Genomic DNA, 25,688 nt, shown 5'->3' on the forward strand with positions numbered 1-25,688 from the left:
ATTTTAACTATTTCATTAAGACAATTCCGTTATCATTATGTAAGAAAAGATACATGAAAATCATTTCAATTATATTTCGCATTGGACCGACTTCGAAGACGATAAATTTCTACAGGAATGATATTGATGTCATTATATTATTTCGTGAATATGATATAGAATGACATTGTCGTTCTTTCGTATGAAATGAAATGATATCAATGTTATTGTAGTTATACTTTGGATAGAACGACTTCAATGATGACAAATTTGTAATGAAAATGATGTTTTATATCATGACGTGTTCGATGTCGTTATTTTTGTGAATGAACACGATGTCAATCCTATAAATTACGAATGATGCATGCATGTGTGCACTATGTTTGGCATAACAACCTCAATGTCGTTTTGTTTGGATATAACAACTTCAATGCCATTATGTGAATCACTATAACAATAGTGCTTTTGTACTGATATGACATGCATAGTGTTTTTTGTGTCTTAGGATTGATTTAAATATCGTTGAAGCATTACAATTTCCGTATTGGAACTATTTCGATGTTATTGTATGAAAAATTATAATTTTCATATAGGAATAGCTTCAATATATATATATATTTTTGTTGTATCAGAAATGATTTAAATGTTGCTATGTTAAGCATTACAGTTTTCTTATTGGAACGGCATCAATATCAATTATAATGACATTCGTGTCATTCTAGAAAAATAATACGACATAAAAGTTGTTGATCTATAATAAAAAAAACACATCAACATAAAATGACTTTAATATCATTTCATTAATACAAAAGCAATAACATAAAAAAACAACATAATGATTTTGGTTCATTAAAATACAATATAATTAATAGCACAATGACTACAAAATGTAATAAATCATTTGGTGCTTTCTATAACTACAAAATAATAAAGCTACATCATTTGGACAAGAGCTAACATATCCATTTTGTATATCATTGTATCAACCTTCAACACGTCTTTGACCTTGTCATACAAATCCACAAAAGAAGTTATTTTCGAAACAAGATTAGATGTTTTTCCATTGCCATTCTCTACACATTTTCATTCCCAAGCACCTTCAACTGACTGTTCATATTCAACTAGATAATAAATTGAATCCATAACATATCCATGGTGTCCATAAAAGTTCTAAAATCTCATCAAATTATAAACTTGATACAGTGTTGATAACGAGATGTATGTCATTTTTGAGTTGTAGAAAATGATTTATAAGTCATTCTGGACAGTAAAAAATAAAATGTATATTTCACAGTAGAACAACAAATAGAATCCCCAAAAATGTATTTACCAACATATATTTCACTTTAAAATATAAGGGATAGTAAGTATAGATAGTAAGTATAGATTGGAAAGCAACCGATATCAGAGCTCTAATTCAATGATAAAATGAATTCAAAACCATTATTAACAAATAAACATCATAAATATAAATCACAACATGAAGAAATGATTCAAGAAAATTAAAAAAGAAAGTAGTCCAAATATTGAAATTTAATATCACCATCTCTCTCTAAATACCCAACAAGAATGTTGTAAGTTTTGATTACCCACTTTAACCAAATGAGTGTACGAGGGAATGACAATGGTAAATTTTAGGGTTTCATGAAGGAGAGAAGATGTTAAGAAAAGGAAAATAATTGATAGAGATGTCGACCTGACTGTGAAAGAAAGGAAGCCAAAATTGAATTAGGACTAAATAAAAATTGAAAGGGGAATTAGGGCATGCCATTTTACATATCAGGACATTTTAGTTATTTTAAAATTGTATTTTTCTTTTCTTTGTATCTTTAGCCCATCTAACTAAAAAAGATAGTTCTTAGGCATTATAAATAAACTTTTGCTTTGACTAGACCTTTAAATGAAAGCCGTTTATATTTTCGTAACTTGTTTGACATTGATAATTTATCACCGAATTCAACCCTTTTAAAATTGATCAAAGTCAAACTTTTAGGTTAACTAATGGTTTTATAGTTGGAATCCATCCATTTCTCCTTGTGATGAAATGAAATGAAAGGTTTGGGACTGTAAGTGGGCCAAACGAAAGGTTTAGATCAAATCTACGAAAAAATAAAAGATTTGGGACTGCAGCTGCAATTATCCCTATTTTTAATTTTCAAATTCATTTCATGACTTCACTTACGTTTCCGCTAGATTATTATGAAAACGAGTCTCGAAGTTAAGTTGACTCAAGGTTTTAACAATAATTATTCTATAAAAACAAGTTTTAAAGTAATTTCTCAAATGGTAAACAATCATCTTTTATTTCGTGTCTCTGGGTGCTGGTACCCTATTTTACAACTTATTTTGAAGGTACCTGTATCATAATCTGAAGATAGATTTATGTCTGTCAAAGATAATAGTGAAATTTTAATATTTATATCAGAGTTAAAGGGAATCAGGACTTCACTAAAGAAGGAATGACAACCTAAAGAGGCCATATAGAAACTCTGATAAGTGATGTAGGTAGCTCAATCATCAAGATTATTATCTAGACAAAAATTGAGATACCATAACCTGATCTAATATGGTGAAATTTTAGCTTATTTGATCCTTCATGGGAAGGTCCAGACTTTATATAAGGTTCAAGAGGATGCTGCCCTAAGCCAAATATATTTGGGGGCTTAGGTCTAAAAAAAAAAAGGGAAAAATTACATACATAAAGCGATTTAAGTATGCTTTCAGTTTAGGTATAGATCTTCGGTTCAATCTATCTTGTAGATTTTTTTGCTTCTATTAGGTAGCGACAAAACTGGTAGTATCAAGTATCAACAAGAGACTACATCAATAGTTGTAACTTTTCGGGTAGTTTCACTTCCAAAAAACTTGCAAAAACTTTTAGATGAGTAGTTTAACACTTGGCACAATTATAGTAGACGACAAAGTGTTCCTTTTTGCACCAGCACTTGAGGGATCGACAGTTGACATAGATGAATACTGTAGATTTTTCAGCAGAATTCCTAAACAAAGGAACCAAAATACATAGCAGAAGCGACAGTTGACTCCTTGATCACCATAATAAAATCACTATAAAGTTCAATCATTTCCTTAATCCCTTTATTTTTAATTAAAACAAACAAAGACAAACTTAATGCTAATCCTGGATGCAGGCCTATATTGCTCAAAAACTAGATTTTCCTGAAATCTCAGAATAGCCAATACTGTTCACAGTATAAAATGTTCTTTTAATGAGGTAAACTTGATCTTCTTTCTTGGCCGTTAGCCTTTCTATGTTTTGAAGAATATAATGAAAAAAACAAACTCCATCAATCATAATACTGACTAACAGTACCTTGTAAAAGAAAATGTCAATGAGAAAATAACAGAGAATTTCACTAATAAATTTAGAAAGGCTTTGTGTAAGACTTTAGGATAGAAGCTATTAGGTCCGTTTGATAGGCATCCAAATTCCATGAAAAATGGAATTCGTTTTCCAACTTCCACTTTTTGTCATGTTTGATAGGTTTATTTTTTTATTTTTTATTTTTTTTCCATGGAATCCTCTTTCTAGGTTGTCTTGAAATCCGGAATTTTCTTGGTTTTTTTTTGGTTATTGTAGCACTTTTTATTTTTTTTGCAATGGAAACAAATTCTAAAAATTATTGTAAAAAAATATTTTCTTTAAATGACAATTTTTATGTAAAACAAAGCTAAAAGAACACCAAAAGATAGATGATTTTTTTTTTTTTTGGCAATGGAAACAAATTTCATCTCTAATACCAGTAAAATCTATTCCTTTAATTGACAATTTTCATATAAAATAAAGTCAAACGGAGATAGAAAAACACTTTTATTTCAACATTTTCCACATGAAAAATTATCCCAATCAAACACAATAACTTACAATTCTCAGGAAAACAATTTTTAGGCAATTCAATTATTTGGAATTCGTTTTCAATTCAATTCAATTCAATTCCATCTTTACAATCAAACAGACCCTTAGTAACTTTAGAAAATCACTTAAGAAATTCTCCCTGGTGATAAAAACTTTCAACTTTTCTTTTGCAAGTATCCTTCCAATTAATTCCATTTCCATCGACATTTTATAATTACAGCGTCTAAAATTTTAATCCCTTAGAAAAGTTGGCATCCTCAACTATGGCTACACTAACTACCAAAATGCTGATAATAATACTATTCTCCAGCCTCTTGAAATAATTTATTAGTCCTCAATCTTCTATTAGATGTGTCTGCAACTATTACAACTAAATTCCTTGAAATTTTCACTCTCAAATAAGTAGGTATCTGACCCTGATTCACTGCTGCAAGTTCTACAAGAGGCGTCTTCTCTGTGCACTGTAGATCTAATGGTGCTTCTGGCTACTGATGAATTTGCTATTGAAGAATGGATGCTGTTGCAACTGTGGTGACTTCCTTTAATGAATCTGATGCTGTAACAATGGGCTTTAGATGTAACGATGTTGTCTGATGTATGATAATGGTGAGAATTATATTTAGAGATAGATTCAAGCATTTATCTATAAAGTAAGAACAACTGTGGCTGAAGATTGTTTTAATATTCCGGGCCTGTTTGATAGAATTTATTTGGGAATAATGAGTTAGTGAATAGTATTTTTTTGGAGAATGTATGATTAAAAAGTAAGAAAATTTGATTGGTTTATATGTAGAATATTTTATTGTGTGAATATATGGTTGAGAATGATCCTATAGCAAACAATTTAAATTTTTAAAGGATGACAAACGGGGGTTTCATAGAATGTAAAAGAACAATTCCCAACATTCGAGAGGCTAGATTATCTCCTAATAGGCTCAACCAAGTACTGAATATTTGCATAACCGTTCTACTCCCTCTTCTATTACATTTATATTACTACTTCGCCCCTTATTTCCTAGACTACTATTGATAACTAATTGGAATTGGAACACTCTAGAATATGGCATAACAAACTTAAATGAATAACTTGGAGGGTCTATCAACATCCTAAAGTCTGGCTCCCCAATAACTACCAAAACCTTAAGACAATACTAATATTCAACTTTGAAATAAAGTTGAAAGGTGACAACCTTTTATTAGACAAGCTAAAGACACCATCTATACTCAACCAAAATCGTGCTTTTAGATCAATCATGCAATGTTAAACCACTAATTCAAGACAACAAGAGCGTGTTTCAAAAGTAAACAAAAATTGTTCAGCAACTAACCATTACCAGTTTAACTTATGCGTGAATCATACTTGAACAAGTACAGCTGGAGGTTCAATATTTCGCTACATTGACTACCAACAATAAACTATTATCATCATAGAATACTAATTACAACAAAAAATTACAGAAAAGTACCTCACATTCATAAAACAAAAAGGACTTTCTTTATGATAACTTAATATATGAATACTAGTACAAAACTGAATTAATCCAGCAGGAAAAAGGGAGATATGAGAAGAAAATTCACCAAGTTAACACTAATGCACAAACTTGAGGTCAATTCTCATCCACTTTGGTTGAGTGGCGACGTGTGAGCAAGTTCCATAGTTTGAATCTCGTTTTGCTTGAGATACTGATTCAAAATTATGAACCTACCTGTCTCGAACGCAAAGTAGCCTATAGCTGAAATGTTGGGTCCGATGAAGACAACGCAATAATTGAGATCTGATGAACCCAATATGAAGTATAAATAAAGATCACAAAATAACCAAGAACAAGATTAAAGTTAAAAAAGATGCAAAATAAAAGGAAACTGATAGATGAACGATGTTATTTTATTCAATCACTATGAAAGGAAAGAATTATAGCAATTGGCTTAAACTAAATTGAAAGAGGAGCCACGTATTTATAGTACACGAGTCAAACGCTAAAACTATGAAAAAAAATATAAAATTAGGAAAAAGTCACGTGAAAGAAAAAGACGTGTCACATGTTCGACAATTTTCTTTCCTTTCTTCACGGTTTCAAATTGTTTCCTTCCTAATCTTGGATTCTAATTGATTCTTTCCATATTTCTTGAATCCTATTGATTATTTCCTAAAACCATATGGCTCCAACAATATTTCTTTCCAAAACCCAAGATTGTCAAATTCTTGCCAAATTTCGAGAAACATGTTTAGCAATCTCCACCTTGACTTGAAATTCTTGTGCAATGAACGATGCTCCAAATTTCTACACCTTGAGAAATGATCCGTCTGCATCGGAATAACCAAACTCCTCAACATAGTAACCAAACTCTCCATGAAAACATGTTCCCTGCCCGGCGTCCACAAGCGACACCCAAACCCAAACCCGGGTTCCCAAAATTCCACCTGGAATTAATAATCACTAGACAGGGTCGAAACACACCCTGTAGTAGAAACCACACCAAATGCACGATCAGAAGGCCCCTTGCTAGAACTGTCACTTTCAACGATCCCTAAGGCATTACATACATTATTGACATGACTAAACCTACGCTCCATGAGTCCACTAGCACAAGAACAAAGTGTATCTACTAAAATTGGTGGTAAAGCAGAATCACCAACACTCCCACGAGCAAAGTTCGAAACTGACCCAGAGCCTAACACAAGAGGTAATGTACCAAACTGAATTTCTACCACGGTTCTAAACTTGTCCAAATGTCTCTGAACTGGTTCTGCATTTCCTTGCAAAATGTACAACTGGGATCTCATCCGTCCCTCCAGTACAACCCGAACACCTTTCTGAACCTTCAGGAATCCACCTCCACCAGAAAATTTATACCATTTTGCATCCAGGGTACGCAACGATATGAGATTATTTGTCAAGTCTGGAACATGACGAACTTGATCAAGTGTCCTCATTGTCCCATCTTGTAGCCTCAATCTGACCCGACCGATTCCTGCAACCCGACAAGATTGGTTGTTTCCCATGACAACTCCACTTTACTTCACCGCCTCATATGTCTGAAATAACGCCCTATTAGGACACATATAATATGAACATGCAGAATCCAAAATCCACTCCTTAGGTTTGGATTCCCCATAAGATATAGCTAACATCACATCTCCATCATCAAAATTTTTTTCAACTACATTGGTTTCGTCCGAATTACTAGATTGCCTCGAATGATTTGCATGTAAATTACTTTTACCCTGCAACTTGTCGCAATCTTTCTAGATGTGTCCTTTCTTCTTGCAATAATAACAATACACATTGCTGTACCTCACCTTCGATCTACCCCTCCGTCGATCACCATGAATAATAAGAGCATCCCCACCCCTAGATGTAGGATCTCCAACCAACAGCTCCATCTTCTCCTTTGAGAACATGGTTTCATATACCTCCTCAATGGTAAGTGTGTCATGACTATACAGAACAGTACCACGAAACGACGAAAAAGAACTGGGTAGCGAACACAACAGGATCAAGGTCAGATGTTCTTCATCATATTTTACCTCCAATGTCTCCAGATCTGCAACTATTTTCTTGAACATAGCAAGATGGTCCTGCAGTGACCCTCCTTTTGCCATGCGATGGAAATACAACTTCTGCTTTAGAGTCAGTTTGCTCGTCAAATTCTTTGTCATGCACAACTGCTTCAACTTGAGCCACAAAGCAGCCGTTGTCTTCTCCTTCAAAACATCTTGGAGTATATTGTTGGACAAATGAAGATGAATCAATGATATAGCCTTCCTATCCTTCCGTTGCTTCTCCTTCATAGGCCAATTTGCTAGCATTTTCTCAAAGCCCAGCAAAACATCATCAAGTTCCATCTGCGTCAACACAGCCCTCATCTTTACTTGCCATAGCGAAAACCTTGTATTGCGATCTAGCAGCGGAATATCATACTTCATCGAAGCCATCTCTGAAAACCTCAATCAAATCACGAAGAACTTGCAACCTGGCTCTGATACCACTTGTTGGGACCGATGAAGACAACGCAATAATTGAGATTTGATGAACCCAATATGAAGTATAAATAAAGATCACAAAATAACCAAGAACAAGATTAAAGTTGAAAAAGATGCAAAATAAAAGGAAACTGGCAGATGAACGATATTATTTTATTCAATCACTATGAAAAGAGAGAATTACAACAATTGGCTTAAACTAAACTGAAAGAGGAGCCACGTATTTATAGTACACGAGTCAAACGCTAAAACTAGGAAAATATATAAAATTAGGAAAAAATCACGTAAAAGAAAAAGACGTGTCATGTGTGTGACAATTTTTTTCCTTCCTTCACGATTTCAAATTGTTTCCTTCCTAATCTTGGATTCCAATTAATTCTTTCCATATTTCTTAAATCCTATTGATTATTTCCTAAAACCATATGGCTCCAACAAGATTTCTTTCCAAAACCCAAGATTGCCAAATTCTTGCCAAATTTCGAGACACATATTTAACATGAAAAGCAGACACTATGAAGAAATCTAAGCCCTATTCAACAAGTAAATCCAACCCATCATTCTTCCTTCAAAATTTGTTTAATGATGGCTGTAATGCCACCATACATTGCAGCAGCAGCCTTATTCGTGGCTTCACCATGAACCTGAGTCATCAACCTAGTCTTCACAATGTCCAAGGGGATTGTCAAAGAAGTTGATATTGCCACTGCCAATACTCTACAAAAAACTCCTTGAAATCGCACTAAACTAGCCTTTCTAGACTTGCTCAAAATCGCTGCTTTCAAGTACTCAAATGATGAATAACTTTGCACTTTAGTGGGCAAATTCTTAAGCAATTAGCACTGTACCCAGCATGAAGCCCCAAAACACCATTTTTTTCCCAAAATACTCAATAAAACATTCCAAGACCTACTCTTTGCTGTGCCTGCATTCTCCGAGTAATTAACTCTTTATGCTCCATTATAGCAGATGACACTATATTCCTCCTGTTAATAAAGACAGTTATATAAATTTTTTGATAACATGGACTTTCCAAACTCACAAGTCCCTAAATACGTAGTAGAAGATGAGTAGAGCCCACATGATTGCTGAAACTCCACCGTAAAATCCAATAATTTCCCTAGTTTTGAAGGTGATAATAATGTCATCAATTGTGCCAGTATAAATTTTTGATGCTCCTTTGTTTAGAGCTTCATTTTAATAGTATCAAGTGGGTGAAGACACACGTAAGTGAATGCACTTGCGATGTCACCAGCAGCTGCACCAATTAGGGCCCTTTCAAGAACCGGCAGTTCCTTAAACAGAGCATGAACAGTGGAGGAGCCTCTGTTGACTGGTTTTAGCCAATTCCGAGAGGTGGGTTTTTCTGGGTTTTTGAATTTTCCTTCAATTGAAATGGTAGTTGAGGAAATTCTGAGATTATTACAAATTTTAGCAAATTTTGAGTTGTGCTCCATTTTGGGTTTAGGGCCTGGAGTGGAAATTACAATGTTTATTGTTAGTTTGTTGCCTTTCCTCAAGTAGTATTTTGTAAAATGTTTGATTACTTGCGTGTTACAATTTGCAACTATTATCTAAGGTTCTATGATCATATAGGATGTCACAAATTGCATACTCGATGGTTTGAGTATAGTAAGACACAATTCGTATTGTGATCAAAATATGTCGTTTATAATCAGTACATGAAGTTGAACTCTTTATGTTGATAAGATTACATTGTTTTATTAAGATTTGTTTAGATTTGGGAATAAAAATAATAATATGTTTTTGATATACATTGAATGAGACCGCGTTGATGGCTCATTGTAGCCGCTCGGAATAAGACTCTACTCAATTATCAAACAAGTCACCCAAATCATAAGTAATGTACCTTTTATTACTAGTTCAAGTTCTTTGAGATACTAATGAGTAAAATCTGAATTAGAAGATTGATCTCGGTGCTTTAAGAAGTGGGTCGAAACAATTAGGAATCATATACTTGCAATAGTGAAATTTGTTAATTATTGAGATGTGACGATCATTACTCTAAAGTATTTTTTAAAGAAAATTGAACCTGAGCTTAGTAGTTTGATGGTGAGATTGTTGGACTCATATTGTGATTTGATCACAAAGAATTCACCTTATGAAAATAAAATTTAGAGGGTAATACATGTTGAAGGGCAGAACAATCATTTTGTCATTTTCAAAACATTGATGGTCAAATGGGAGTTGACTTGTAGAACAATAATCGGAGGATATTTTTATCATATCATAATTTGCTTCTATAACTGTCACTCGACTCGAGAGTGCAATCTCGATTGTATGGTAGAATGACTCGAGATTAATAGATGTATCTATATTGGTCAAGAGTTGACCCGATTAGAAACATCTATTAGATCCTGAGTCATGTGGGTTCGGTTAGGTTCTTCTCTCGACTCCAATAAAGATGTATGACTTAATTGGTCTACTACAACAAAGTTCAAGAAAATTTGTGCAATAAAAAATCCTAATTAAGTATTATAAATATGCCTTTTATGGGTACATTTTCATATGATTTTTTAGGTTAGCCATATTTTCATTTCCCAAATAGGGATGCACCTAAGGAGTACGAGGGAGAAGATCTAAGAGAAGAAGCATTTGGCTATACCATTAAATGTTCCTTCAAGGTTATTATCTTCCCTTTATGTGTAAGGATTTAAAAACATATTCATTAGAGTTTAATCGTCAAAGGAAATTAATTTCCTATTGTAATGATTAAATTCAATAACCAACATTTATGTGATTGAAAAGGAAATTGAAGTCATCGAGAGTGTGGTGAGAATGTGAATTGGAGAGAGGAGAGTGAGAGATTTACTGATTGAAGTATCCATTGGAGATGATTTCTGGAATCCATTGGTTGCTTGGATGTTGCAGGTCATTTTTGCTGAAGGAGATTGCCTCGAGGAGCTCTGCTGGGCGTTTTAAAGACCCCTGTCAGAACACACGCATGCGTGGGCCATGATTTTTTTTTTTCATGTGCGACCGACCCCTACAATGAGGGGTCGGTAAGACTTTTGTGTGTTTGGATACAAAGCAGGTTATGAAATGGCTCTGTCTTTCTTTCTTTTTATATACTTTTTCAGAAGGCAAAGGTTAAAAACAGCTTATTTTAATTAAAAACAGAAAGAAAGAAAGGAAGGAAGAAGAGAATAATGTATTGCAGAAAATTCTAACAGTGATAGAGAGCTTTTACTAACTACAAATCCAAACCTAACGAGACTTAAACTTTTGATACAATTTGCACTTTTCATAAGCCTCCTAATCAGAAATTGTTTTCAACATATGAAGAAGTTTTAAAAGAAAGAAAGAAAGGAAGGAAGAAAATGAGTTTATTTTTTAATTTTTCGAGCCAATTACTATATAAGTTTTCGATGCCTTCCTTGATTTGCAAGTTAGTTTTCAACCTTTTAAATAAAATAAATAAGTTACGTTTTAAGAAGTTATTATAGTTGCATATTAGTCTCTAATAATAAAAACATTTGGAACTTTATTAACTCACCAGGTATAGAGACATTGAAGTTGGTTAAAAATTTCGAGAATCGTCAAAGAAATAATTTACTTATGGTAATAGTCATTTAAGTTTTTAATAATTATAAAAATGGTCATTCGGCCTGAAACTTTAATCTAATAAATACATGTCGTTAAATTCGAACGTAGACAAAACGACGGTAACTAGTAGGCATGTTGACAAAAGTCGTGTTGATTGCAGTTAAAAATATGATTGTCCAACACATGTTTGATTTTAATAAGCAACCACTTGGTGAATTTTGGCATTTTTGTTGAACAATTTTTTTTAAAGATCGGGGTATATTCGTTTAACATGGCATACTACTAGTTTAAACCTTTCTCAAATATCCTTCAAGAAAATTTCCTGTTAATGTTAACAATTATTTTTATTTGATTCTTGATGTCATGTCTAAATATCAGGGTTTCAAATGCTTACAACTGATGAAGTTTTTATATGCATAATCATAACAAACATGGCTGTCTTTCTATTATGGAGAGTTACAGACCCTAGATTTATGATGAATTTGATGGTGTCCATAGACAAATTTACTAGTGGATGGATGTGTATTACATTTATGCATTTATTGTTTGATTTTGGTTGATTTCCATATGCAATCTATGCAATATAGTTTACTTGAATTTGCTTGTAATTATTTTTGTAATAGTTATTTGTTAGAATTTGGATTTAACTTGAATTCTTTGTTGAAGATAATTTGGAGTTTTAATTAAAGTGTACATTAAGAAGAATTTTATTTGGAATGAAATTGTTGAATGCTATTCAAGTTTACTTGATAAACTCCAGTTGGAGTTATACTTGCAAGCCCAATTGGAAGTTGGAGATTTGAAGAGAATATTAGGATGAAGAAAACAAGACTTTGGAGTAAAGAATTCAAATGTGGTCGTCGCGATGCCAAGGCAATATTTGCATGGAGCCGTGGCACCACAAGCCCGGCGCCATAGCTCTGTTTTGCCTCTTGCGCAATTTTCCCTTCTCTACTCCATTTTGAACTTCGTTTCTTGCATTCTATATCAACTACAATTCTATTAGGGTTTGAACGTCTCATATTTGTTCCTCATATATATTTGGCTCTTCGTTATGATTTAGTAGAAGTTAGAAACGTTGTAAACACAAAATCTTTGTATATTTTCTCCATAATATAATAAAATCTCTACTCTCTACAAATTATATTATTCTTGTATTCTTATGAACAATTACTTTATATTGTAGCTATAATTTTTTATTTTCTCTAGCAAATTGGTATTGAATTAATTCAGTATCATCTTCGTTTTCACAACAAACTTGTATCAAAGCTTTTGGTTTTAAAATTCTTGTGAAGATCGAGGTTTTTTGTCATGGCAACTATGAAGTATGATATTTTGCTATTAGATAGCAATACAACATAAAGATGCAGAATGTACTTGCTCTAATGAATGTGGATGATGCGTTGTTGAAATTTGACAAAATACCCACAACTTGAACTCTGGAGGAGAAATAACGAAGGGGTCGAAAAACCTTATCTCAAATACATCTTCATTTTTCAAATTATATTCTTCAGGATGTTTTGAAGGAGAAGTCATCAACTATATTATGTTAAAATTAGAGCAATTATGCATAACAAAGAATCATATTAGTAAATTGCATCTGAAACAACGTCTATATTCTCATCATATGACAGAAAAAACATCTCTTGAGAATCACCTAACCATTTTAAAAAAATTATCGTTGATTTGGAGACCTTGAGGTCAAATATGATGAAGAAGAGTTGAGATTGATTTTATTGTGTTCATTGCTAGCTTCACACGTCATTTAGAGACAGGATTTTATATAGTCTTAATACTCTCACCATCGAAGAAGTCTATGATACTTTATATGTAAAGGAGAAGATGAAGCATCTTGTAGTATCTGAGAGTCATGGAGTTGGCTTCATTGTTGATGGTGGTCGTGTAAGAGGCAAGTCAAAATCTAACTTCAAAATTTGTAATTATTGCAAGAAAAATAGACATTTAATAAACAATTATTATATGTTGCAGAATAAATCAAAATTGACTACAAAATAACAATAATAAACTTCAAGAGAATCATGTATTGCAGAAAATTCTAACAGTGATAGAGAGCTTTTACTAACTACAAATCCAAACCTAACGAGACTTAAACTTTTGATACAATTTGCACTTTTCATAAGCCTCCTAATCAGAAATTGTTTTCAACATATGAAGAAGTTTCAAAAGGTGTTGTGATGATCGGTAATAATACACATTTTCGAATAGTTGGTATTAGTCGATTCAAAATATCCCATGTCCCGCTGACGCTTCTAAAGGTCAGGTTGTAAAACAGCTCATAAGATATTTGATAGGACAGTTAGAACACTTGATGCAGTGAGACACGATCTAGATCTAAAGAGAAATCTTATCTCCTTAAGTACTTTTGACTCAAAATGGTATGTGTACTGTTGAAGGCGCAGTCCAAAAGGTTAGTAAAGAAGCTTGTGTTTTGTTAAAGGGACGGAGAAAATCCTATTTATATGTCTTGCAGTATTATACAAAATCTTTGATTAATCATCATACTTTAATAATCAAGTGGTTTTGGAGTTGGATTTTGTACCGTTGGAGTCTAATTTGAGATTTTCTTTAAAGAATACATCTTAGTTTAATTTAGAGATTATGGATAAATCTGCCTTGCCACCATCATCAACAGTATCATTGCATTCAATTGCTAGTAATAGGCCCATTTTTTACCATAAGACTTCACATAGGTACAATTCTATTGATTTAGTTGATAGTTTGAATGTGGTTAAAGGCATTGATTCTAGTCAAGATCCTTCTTTTGATTCATTTAGTTGTGATTCTATTATAGGGCTTATTTCAGCCTTGCTTGGTGATCATTAGATCACTTTTGCCCTTGTTAGGATAGCAAAGGTACAGAATACTTTCAGTTGAAATTTTTTTATGGAGAAGTTCTTTTGTATTTTTTATTGAAAATTTCAAGTTTATTCCTTGCAATGGAATTTGCCTCCAGGTGGAGAATTCTTTGAAGTTTTGTTCATTGCAATGAAATTCATATCAAGGTGGAACTTGCTAAAATTTGGCTATGACCCGAATTTTTTGTTGAAGATAATTGTGAGTTCTAAGTATAGTGCACATTAAGAAAAATTCTATTTGGAATGCTATTGTTGAACCCTATTCAAGTTTACTTGGCAAATTTAAGTTGAAGTTCTACTTGGAAGCCCAATTGAAAGTTAGAATTTGTGTTGGACTCAAAGAGGACATTGTGATGAAGAAAATCAAGATTTTGAAGTAAAGAACCCGAAAGTAGGCTCCTCGACACCACTTGTCTGTTTCGCCTTTTGCACGATTTTTCCTCCTCTATTCCGTTTTGGACTTCATTTCTTGCATTCTACTTCAAGTACAACTCTACTATTATGGTTTGAATGTCCCCTATCTGTTCCGTATATATAGTTCGCTCTTCATTATGATTTTAGTAAAGTTAAAATCTTTATATTCTTTCTCTATATTATAATATAATCTCTATTCTCTACAAAATACATTACTCTTGTGTTCTTGTGATTAATTACTTCATATTGTGACTATAATATGTTATTTTCTCCAGTAAATTGGTATTGGATTAATTCTATATCATATTTGTTTTCACAGCAGCTATTGTTAGTAAATCTTAACATAACATAAATTTGATTGAAAAGTTTATGGATGAATAGAGGTCACAGTTCAACTATACATGCTTCGATTAAATGAAACATTCACGATGCAGTCATCAAAATTTAGATCCATAGCTTCAAATTAAATGTCACCTTTTTATTTTTTATCACATTCATGTAATAAGCAATTGCAATTAGCTTGAAGCACGAGAAGTGAAGTCACATACGAAATTTGGTAGTCACAAATATTTCATAGCTCAAAATATATGTAATTGAGGCTTCTTAGGTGAATTTGGCATCATATCTTAGAGGATCAAATCCATAAGACACCTCAAGCTATAAAGTCCCAATTTAGGATAATTTCAATAAAACGTTGATTCAATAATGCTCAGAACAATGAATCAAAGACAGAAAATCAAGATCACTAATTACACAACAACCTTTCACCTTAATTTATCTACTCCTGACAATGAAATAAACAAATTTTAAGTCATATTCACTTAACATCTACACTGTTTGAAGGGATTACAATCGGATTTTTAGTTGATTGGTTTGCATTATTTCATTTATTCAATGGTTTTAAAATATTTAAAATAATGTTGAAAATAAGAAAATATTTTGTTGAAGAATCGACTTCCAATTGGTGAATTTTTCGGGCTTAGTATACCAATCTCAACCTTACAACAACCAAGAAAATCACGTCCCAAACCTCCAACTTCCTTCCACACTCCGGTTGCTTTAATTTGTACCCACTAAGGACACAAAAGGGACGGAGTTTTTCAGCTACAAAGGTGAAGCCACAAAGTCTATGAAGAGAAGGAAGAAAATCAGCCGAGAGAGAAAGAGGCTGAGAGTTTCTTCTTCCAAGACAAAGGCAAAAACACACGTTTCAAGGAGGCTAGTATATATAGGTTAGGTTAGGTCAAAGTGTGGGCCAAGTCCAATACAATGAACTTAAGTGGGCCAACGTATATAAGCCGTCCAATGAATGTAGAAGCCGGGCCATGAGTAGTACTAATTAATTAGGTTGATTCAAATGGTCCACGTAGTTTTACGGTCGGGTTCTCAATCTTGGATGTCAATAATTAATTTATCCAACATCAATTTTACATCATTGCCCGGGATTATTGGGTATTAAAAAACCCAACATATCTATTTACATCTAAGCTTTGCACAAGCACACCTAGTTCATAAGGCTTAAAACTTGACCTTACCGCTTTATCATGCCTTGTGCTTTTTCAAATATTGGGTTGGAATGATATTTACCTATGTTTGGCTAATATTTATAAAAACTTAAAACACTTTTTATCCATATATTTTGATGGATCCTTAAACACACTCACCAGTACTATTGATTTCTATTTATTTATAATTTATAATTTAAACGTTTATAAACACTTTTCAAACATGAAAACTAAACCCAATTCTAGTAGAGATCAAGATCGGGATCGGGATCGGGATTAGGACCAAGACCGTGACCTGATTGGGAGAGAAATTGTGACCATGGGGGTGGGCGTGGATCTAGTGGAGACTGCTTCACATGTGGAAAGCTCGGGGCATTTTGCTAGGGAATGTCCTTCCGGAGAAGGGCAAAGTGGAGGAGGTGATAGATATGGATGTGGTGGTTGGTCGCTACGGTCCCGATCGTAATGGTGGACGGAGCAGGGACTCTGATAGCCGTAGAGGACGAAGAAATTATAAGTAAAATCATTATCGTTCAGGTCCATACGAGCGGTCATCATAAGATGGCTTTCGTTCTTGATAAATTTTTAGCCATAATTTTGGTACGTTATCTCTACGTTTCAACCAAATTACTTCACAATTACGCAACGGTGCCTCCATTCGTTTCTAGCTGTATTAAAAAGAAAATGTGTTGATGTAGTCTACAATGTCAACTTCATCTTTTATCCATATCCCTTTTGGGCTGAAACACTTCTTTTGCTAGATGATTTGGCATGTGCAAGTAATGTTTTTTAAAGTGAACACTGTAAGCTTTTATTTTTAGAATGTCAAAAATGCAATTTTTGCATGCTGCTGGAAAGTTGCTATCTTTATCGGATTAACAATAATTTTTGCATGTTGATTACTTTACTGTATTTTGTCGACCGGCCATATTCGTCAGTCAAAGGTCCCAATATATAATTATAAAATGAGAAAAATGAGAAACCTGGCCGGCTCAAATATTTTGACTTAGGCATAAACTAACTATAGAGGAAGGACTCGTTCAAAGGAAGCCATTTCTGACCAATTCAAACATTTTATTTTCAGTTTTAAGTGCAATCGTACATATTTTAATTTGTCCAATTGCTAGTTGTTTTCTTACCTACGCTTGATATTCAATAAAAAAAATGTGTATAGAATAGTTTAGAATTATTTTTTTATTTAATCTTGTATAGTACTATCTTGTTTAACATAAACAAATATATTTTACATTTGACAACTTTAGGATCTAATATAAAATGTATGAAACAATGAAACTAGTTCGACACGGTTGGACTCTATGGCCGGCCTGAAACGTATTAAGAACATGGATGTTAGACACCTTTGTCTCGAATAATTGTATGTTCAAATGCGTTTCATAAGTCTCCGAATTAATAGCTTATAAGATGCTATATAATAGTTTTGCGTGACGTCTTTCTCAGAAGAAAAATGTCTAACTACTCCAATTTGAAAAACTATAACAACATCGAAATTCAATAATAATGTTGAGAAAATGAAAATTTTCATTTGTATGTGTGTCTTCCATGTCAAAATTCGTGTTCCCTTTTGATTTACAACATTAGGTCTTTGGCTACCTAACCCAACCATGTCTCCAAAAAATTGAAAAATAATTCAGAAAATTGTTAGTTAATTCAGTAAGGCATAATGTGAGTTGTCTTAGTCTCATAACTTGCCAAACAAGACTTCGAATTCTTCACCCTCAAAACTTTGACTAGTTCCCTGCACATCTGTCTTGTACTCACTGAGCAATCACTCTGCATTACCAGTAGTACCTTTGTCAATCCATTGACTTTCATTACCTTCTCCTGAGCTGTCCGATCACGGGCCAAGTAGCACACGCTCCAGATCACCGTAATACCGTGCTCCGTCGCTACATTGGAGCATTTCATCAGCCTCCTTACGATCTCTACCACACATTTCTCGTCTTCACTAATCGCCTCCCTCCCCTCCGTACACGTGGCAACCATTTCCAGGATTCCTAGAGCCTTCTCAATAACTGCACGAACTGTATTCGTATTGGAGAGAATTTCCCCAACTGTTTTTACGATCCCGAACAGGATTAACTCCTTCCGAACCGGTCTCGAAGTTGAAATAGCTAATAAAGCTGACAAACCGGCTTGGATTGCAAGCCGGTCTTTTTCCACGGCGATCAAACTATACAGTTCGTACAATATCCCTCCATTTTCTGCGATCTTACGTTGAGACTCGGAATTAAGAGCGATTAATTCCAAAATCCTCGCCGATTTAATCTTCGATTTCACGCTTCCTTCCCGTAGCACCAAAAGGAATGACGATAAACTATCTTTATTGCTCTTCAAAATCAAGCTATTCAATTTCTCTTTCGCTCCATTTTCCGATAAAATCAAATCCAGAAGTTCAACAATCAGTTCACAAACCTCAATTTCTTTACAATTTCCGAAAAATTCAACAAATTTAGAAACGGCATCATCGGAAAACGCAATAAACTTCAAATTCTCCTCTGAAGCCTTCATAAAATCAACAATTTTCGATAGAGAATCGCAGCTTACTGAACCGTTGATGATTTCCCTAACTTGTCGTTTGGAAGTCGCCGGCGGGAGCGGCAGAGGTGGCGAGGGAGACATGTCAGGATGCAAGAGCCAATGGTGAATGAGGCGGCGAAGGGTGAGGTTGGGGGTGGTGTGCGTGGAGAGCAGGGTTTGCATGGTGGCGGGGCAGGTGTTGTGTCCTAGAGAAAGCCACTTTTCAATGGAGCTGCGATCGTATGTGACGCCAGTGCATAGACTCACCGGAGATTTCATCACGTCCATTGAAATCGGGCACCGGAACAAGGTCGGCACGGTAACGCACAAATTTTCTCTCCTCTTTTCTCTCACCATTTTTTCCTATGGATCTCTTTTTATTCTTTTTTTCTTTGTTCATGTTCATTTGAGAGAGGAACCGGAGGATTTTATAAGGGAGACTTAAAGGTGGTGGGGTTGGAGGATTAAGTGACGTCGTTTTGGTACTTCCTAATTGCGAAAATTGCATTATAAGTCCCAGCATATCATTCGAGTAACAAGTTGATCTTCACTCTTTGAGAACAAACAAGTTCATTCTCACCTTTTCATTCTAATAAATAATAATTGAACAATTAATTCAAAATACAAATATTGTTCAAATCTTCATTTAGCCACTATTTGGTATAGATTAAAACATAATTTTAATCTTAAGTCAAAATCGATTATTAATTTTAATCACACATTTCAGAAGATCTTTGACTTTTCAAGTATACATTTCTTTAATTTTTATTAAAATCTACGAAAAGTCTGGTTTTAATCTACATCAAACATGGGCTTAATAATCACGTGATTCTAATTTAAACACTTTAAACATCAAAATTTTAGGTGCCAATAAAATTTGGCGGAAAGAACCTAACTTCAAAATTTCGGTCGTGTAAGGACTATATAATTAGAATTTGAATAATTTCGATCGTTAGGTGTGATTTTGCAACTATTATGAAAAGTTGAGTACTAATTTAAATTTATAACGGTTGGGAAACCAGCTCAATAAATTCTTAACTTATTATTAAGTAACTTGTCGACCATTGGTAAAAATACATATACAGAAAAGACAGAGTTTGATTTACTTATTAGTTTAATTACGTAAGGTAAGGGTTTGGAAGTTTGAATCGGATACGTGTGGGGCCATTGGTTGAATTATTGAAACATTGTGTGCATCAAATTCTTGCATGGATTCTGGTGAAGTCAAACTGGATTTACAATAATCTTTATATTATGGGTTTCAGTTCTCACATTCATTATATTAAAATACACACAAATTGGTGATTATAATATTTCCGTTCCATTTATATAAGTTGTCTTTTCTTATTTTTGTGTCTCAATTATATAGTATGGTTTCTTTATTGATAATGTTTTGTTTTATTCGTTTACTAGTATACTTTACTTAATTTGCTTAATAATAATCAATTTCCCTCATTTAATCTTGAAATTGTACAAATATAAATAGGGGTAAATTATAAAAGTTTTTAACGAAAATTGCTTTGTCAATGACATTAAATCCTATTTTTAATCTATGTGAAAAATAAAACAAACTTATATAAATGAGACAGGAGGAGTATGAAGTAATAGTAGAAGCTTTAATCGGTAACAAAAATGAAAATGCATCAAGGATATTATTCAAGTTTTGAATTCGATTGTACTAATTAACTCGCGTGTTCAACATTTAAAACCTACTCATTCACCCAGACTCGAACAGTTCATCCAAAAATCAACCAGTTTAATACCTAATTTTTGTTTCTAATTATTATATAACATTTTAAACTCGATTCAAATACCGAGCCCATCATAAGTTTATTTACCGATGAATTTATATGACAAGTCATCAGTGCTTAATATAAGATACATAGAAGACCGATATACTAAACACTAGTGCATAATTTATGCTAAGTCTCGTGATGGTATGGAACACTACAATAGATGGTGAGAGATAATAATTGGTTATAAAACTGATTACATTGCCTATTGTAGTATACCATGTCATACTAAGCATCGATACTTAGGAGATCAATTATATATAGCTAGTTGAGATGGTGCTTGGCAAATGACAATCCTTATGAGTGATGATTGTGGTTGGCGATTAGTGATAGTCGTATATTACTAACAATATGTTATCTATAAACTTGTCAAAATATACCGTAAAAATATACTCAGTATTCGATAGGAACAATTAATATAGTGATTCAAATTATTTGTCTGATATATAGATTATTTTTCGCATTTTTAGATTTTAATTGATAGGTCATTAAATTGTAATGAGTCTGTGGGTAATTTTAATTGATAAATCTTGTCAATATAGTCTCAATTATAGAAAACATATTGCTTCCAAGAGAATTTTAAAACAGATTTATGGGTTCTCTTTAATATTATTAACAAGAAGACTTAAATGCTAAGAATCTATAAGTACCAAGTGTCTCTTCCATTTCATTGCTTGGTGCATCACTTACTCCAACGATCAAATTAGATTAATTTAATAAGGATTTGGTTGCAAATGTCAAAATACAATGCTAATGTACTTTGAAATTTCAGTTAATTTATGCTTGATTAGTGCGGGAAAAATGTACTTGGAATTCTTTTGTTTTGTAGAATATTGATTGTACGTGGCAATCATACCTTGAAAGTTAAATTCCCGATATAGACGATTTTGACTTAGACAAAGAGATATTACGGGCTTTCGAGGAAATTATTATGGTTGAATATCCTTTAGTTGTTACTATGCTTAATCTTTACCTAGAAAACTTCTAGGGCCTGCTTGATCTATTTGATTGCTATTAAGATGACTTTTGAGAGTATTGTCGTCTTGAAAATATTGTATTCGATTAGTTCTTATTTGTGTAGTTGATTGGTCGATTGAAGCTCATAAAATACTTTTTCACAATATATATGTAAATAGTTAGATAATTTCCATCATAAAAAAGAGCGATTTTTTTTTTCACTTATAAATAACTAGAGAAGAAAAAAAGGGGAATATCTTTCCCAATCTTGTAATGGACACGTCTAATTTTTTTAGTCCATGTGTATATGTTTAATTACTTATATTCTTGGATTGTCAATTTCTCAAAAAATTGGTTAAAATTCCACTATGGCATTAAAAGCTAATATAGTATTCTCACTGACTAGGAACACACTTGAATTTTTTTTTTCCTCAACACAATGCACTCATAATATATAAATTCTTATCTACCATAATAATGGATTTGGGTGGGCAAAAAGATATTTCTTTTAGGTAAATTGAGGCATTTACTATTTCTATATATTGCTTTTATGAATTTTGACACCACCAAGAATTGTAGGAGCTTTTTAAGCATATTATCACATGACCGACCTCTTGGTGATCTTTATAATGCAGCATTATGGTAGGAAACATGATTATATATATATATATATATATATATAAAGACTATAGGTCTCTTGAGCATATAAAATTGACCAAAAATTTAAATATTATTTCTTTAATATTATTTAGTATATAAAGTCTGTCAATCCACCCAGTATGTACTAAAAATATAAGCATTGTCAATGGCCAGATTGGTGGAGGACTCATTATTTTGAGAATTTAGAGATGATGACAAATAAAATCAATGCTTCATTTTAAAATTGTTTTTTTGGTAAATGTGTGTAAAATATACTGATAATTTGAATTCAAGGATATGTCACTTTGTAGCATATAGTAACTATAAACAAAGTAGCATTTTTACAATAATTAAAGTCGATTTATCAATTTAAATACATTTTCATCACTCGAAATCTAAAGCTTCTTCTATCAAAAACTTCAATACAATAAAAGCAATTTCTATCCACACTAGTGACACTACACAGTATTAATTTTGACATATATCTCCTATTTTAACTATTCTAATGAGAATGCAACCTTTTTCTATCGACGATTCTTTGTATATTCACACTTAAAATCTAAACCGAAAATTGGCCATTAGTTCATCCAAAATATTTTAGTCAAAAGTTGCTACATATTTTCACATTTATATTCAAAACTATTTCTAATGTAGACTTGACAGCATATATTTTCTTGCGTGACAAAGACTGGCTACTGACAAAAAAATCTAAAATATTTCAACACAAAACATTATTTGGTGGTGATATCTTTTGCCTTCCTATCATACACTCAAGAAAATCACACCATTGACTCTCAATTTATTTTTCAAGTAATATAGTTGGTAATTAACTTTTAAAAATAAATTCTTCAACTTATCATTATAAAGTTGCAAATCAGTCTCGAATGACGAAAAACGTCTAAATTTTCAGTATAAATCGTCATGTGACCTTTATGGGAATGCACTCCACTTCAAGTATTCTCACCATCTATTCAAGTTAAGAAATAAAATCGATACAGTAAAGTTAAATATGCAAGGATCAATTACACTAAAACTTAATAGACGTTAAAAATAGCATTTACTACTAGTTTGAATAAGATGCACCAAAGTAATGTCTAAACAATTTTTGATGGTTTTCATCGTTGGAGACTGACTGTATAACTATAATAGAATGTTGATGACCAACTTACTCCTATTTTAAAGTTAAGAACCAATTTTCTACTCGGGTCAATAAGTTGGGAATCAACTCAACAAATTTCCCATATACCATTGTGGAATACACTTTTCTTGTGTCAAAACTTGTGACTTTTGACAAGGGGCAAAAAGAAAGAAAAAACTAACATGAAGTGTGTATTTGATGCGTGTATGACTAAGTTGATTTGAATAATATATATGTGGAGCTTAAGAAGGACAAGCTAAAGCAACGCGTTTCTTCTTAATATATAATTGTTTGATTATGACTTTCAAGTTTATACATATTATGTTTGAATGAGTCACGGATTTGAAAATTTTGAAGCGTTAGGTAATAAATTACTATGAGGTCAATAATCATAATTTTTTCTTTCTTTCTTTTTTTTTTTTAAAAAAAAAAGTGTAGTAATACTAAAATATGTAAATTAATAACATGTTTTATCTAAACAATGACTTCGTACTATTCAAAAGGTATCAAAATAAAATATCTCTTGCAACTCGAAAAATTAGACTAGCATAATATTTAGTCCTCTCACGTTTTGCAATGCAAATTACAAAATTAGTAATCAAACTGCAAAATTCAAGTTTTACCAACATATTTTTGATATAAATCATTGCTAATCAATTCAATCTTTTGTGACGTGGTTAATAGAAAATAAGATTTAATCAACTTCAACTTTAAAGAACTTCTTTTGGCGGAGGCAATGGTGACAATAATAGTCAATAATACTTAATAAGTAAACTTTGCATTGGCAAAACAACAATTTATTCTCTTAATATAATCTAATACATCAATTGCTCTATTAGTTTCAGTAATTATTTCTTCCTTTAAAACTTTTTTCTCAAAAAATAATTCTGTCCCATTAACAGTGCACCTATGAAGAATGTTGCCACTGGCTGGAAGAAGACTCCATTGAAGTAGTTGTATCCTCCATATCTGATAGAATAATCTTAGAATCGATTTCTAAGGGTGGAGTGTGGTGGGGGTGGAGGTATCGGGGGGTATTACTTAGATATTTACATTAAAAAATAATTAGAACTTGATTTTTGAAAAAATAAATAAATTAAATAAGTAAACAGTACTTCATTTTTAAAATTGAAATTTAAAAAGTAGGGTTCAAGATAAATTTTCCCAGAAAGCTGTGTTGGCCAATACATTTACATTTTCGTTGAACATATATAAATTATATTTTCAGTTGAATTCTTGAAACAAATCCAACATATAAAATAAAATAGAAAGTACCTGTCACATTTATAAGAAACAATTACGTACACTAGAATTAGAAAGCGAACATTTACTAAGCCACATTCTTTTAATAAGAATGCATTTTTGAATAATGTATTGATGAAAAATGTATGGTTAAAATATAAAGAAAAGTTTTAGATTTGTGTGTAATATTATTTTATTGAAGAATGTGTAATTAAAATGATATCAAAATATTGTTTTAAAATGTATTTTTTCCAAATAACGAGGCTCAAACAGGGCTGAATATAGAATTATAAAAAGTGAAACCATGGAAAAAATTCAACAAAAATTTTAGTTATGATGTTTTCAATATTTCCAAGAAAGGTGAACACTCAAAAACAATTACGTACACTAGAACGATACTCTTGCAAAAGCATCAACACAAATTGAAGTTTACGTAGACCTTCTAATTTCTTAAGGCAAGCTCACCTAGCAGATTCCTCCACAAATATATTGTCTTTGAGAACGACTTTTGATAACAGCACCAATCGCTGCTATTGCATCACGAACGTTGTTGGAGTAAAGGTTTTCTGACTTTGACACTTCCGACGATCTGAATTAGGCTCAAAATGAGAGTCATAACTGGATTCTGAGGACTGTTGAACTGATTCATTGTCGTTCGACATCTATATGTTCAAACTGAATATGTCATCTCAACAGTACTCTATGCCCTTTATACCACTTAATCTTGTAATCTGATTTCTTGGTCGTACATTCTATCAACATCTTCCACTGCTACTGTTATAATCCGAATTAGATTTGAAACCACTTTGTTGAAAGCAGAACAGCTCTTATACCAATTTGTTGAGAATCCGGTCAAAATTAAAGAACAAGAAAATATGGGCAATATAAAAGTAATGGATCACACAATAAACAAGACTTTGTGGAAGAAGGGGAGAATTTATTATAACGAAAAACTAAAATTGTTTTTACAACATTTAATTCACACAATCTAAATCTAAACAATTCTTTCACGTTTATAATACATAAAACAATGATCTAATTGTTATATTGGACCTTTCTTAAGTCCCTAAAAATCCTACACCTTGTGGAGTATTTATAGGAGCAAAATTTTGAAATTATGGATGAAGTAGAACACAAAATTGCGTCAAAAACCAAACAAGGGTGAAATCCCTCTCCCTTCCTGA

The 25,688-nt window shown here is 32.5% G+C and overlaps 1 protein-coding gene and 1 pseudogene across 1 annotated transcript; both read right to left on the minus strand.

Annotated features, from left to right (window-relative positions):
- Positions 1-5,467: 5,467 nt before the first annotated feature.
- Positions 5,468-9,292, minus strand: LOC111371972 (annotated as a pseudogene).
- Positions 9,293-17,702: 8,410 nt separating this feature from the next.
- LOC111372218 (U-box domain-containing protein 28-like) lies at positions 17,703-19,141 on the minus strand. The gene has a single exon (XM_022994443.1). It carries the CDS (start codon positions 19,090-19,092, stop codon positions 17,866-17,868), a length of 1,227 nt encoding a protein of 408 aa, XP_022850211.1. The 5' UTR covers positions 19,093-19,141; the 3' UTR covers positions 17,703-17,865.
- Between the last annotated feature and the right edge of the window lie 6,547 nt (positions 19,142-25,688).

The sequence above is a fragment of the Olea europaea genome, chromosome 23 (genome assembly GCF_002742605.1).
Source record: "Olea europaea var. sylvestris chromosome 23, O_europaea_v1, whole genome shotgun sequence".
Classification (NCBI taxonomy): Eukaryota; Viridiplantae; Streptophyta; class Magnoliopsida; order Lamiales; family Oleaceae; genus Olea; species Olea europaea.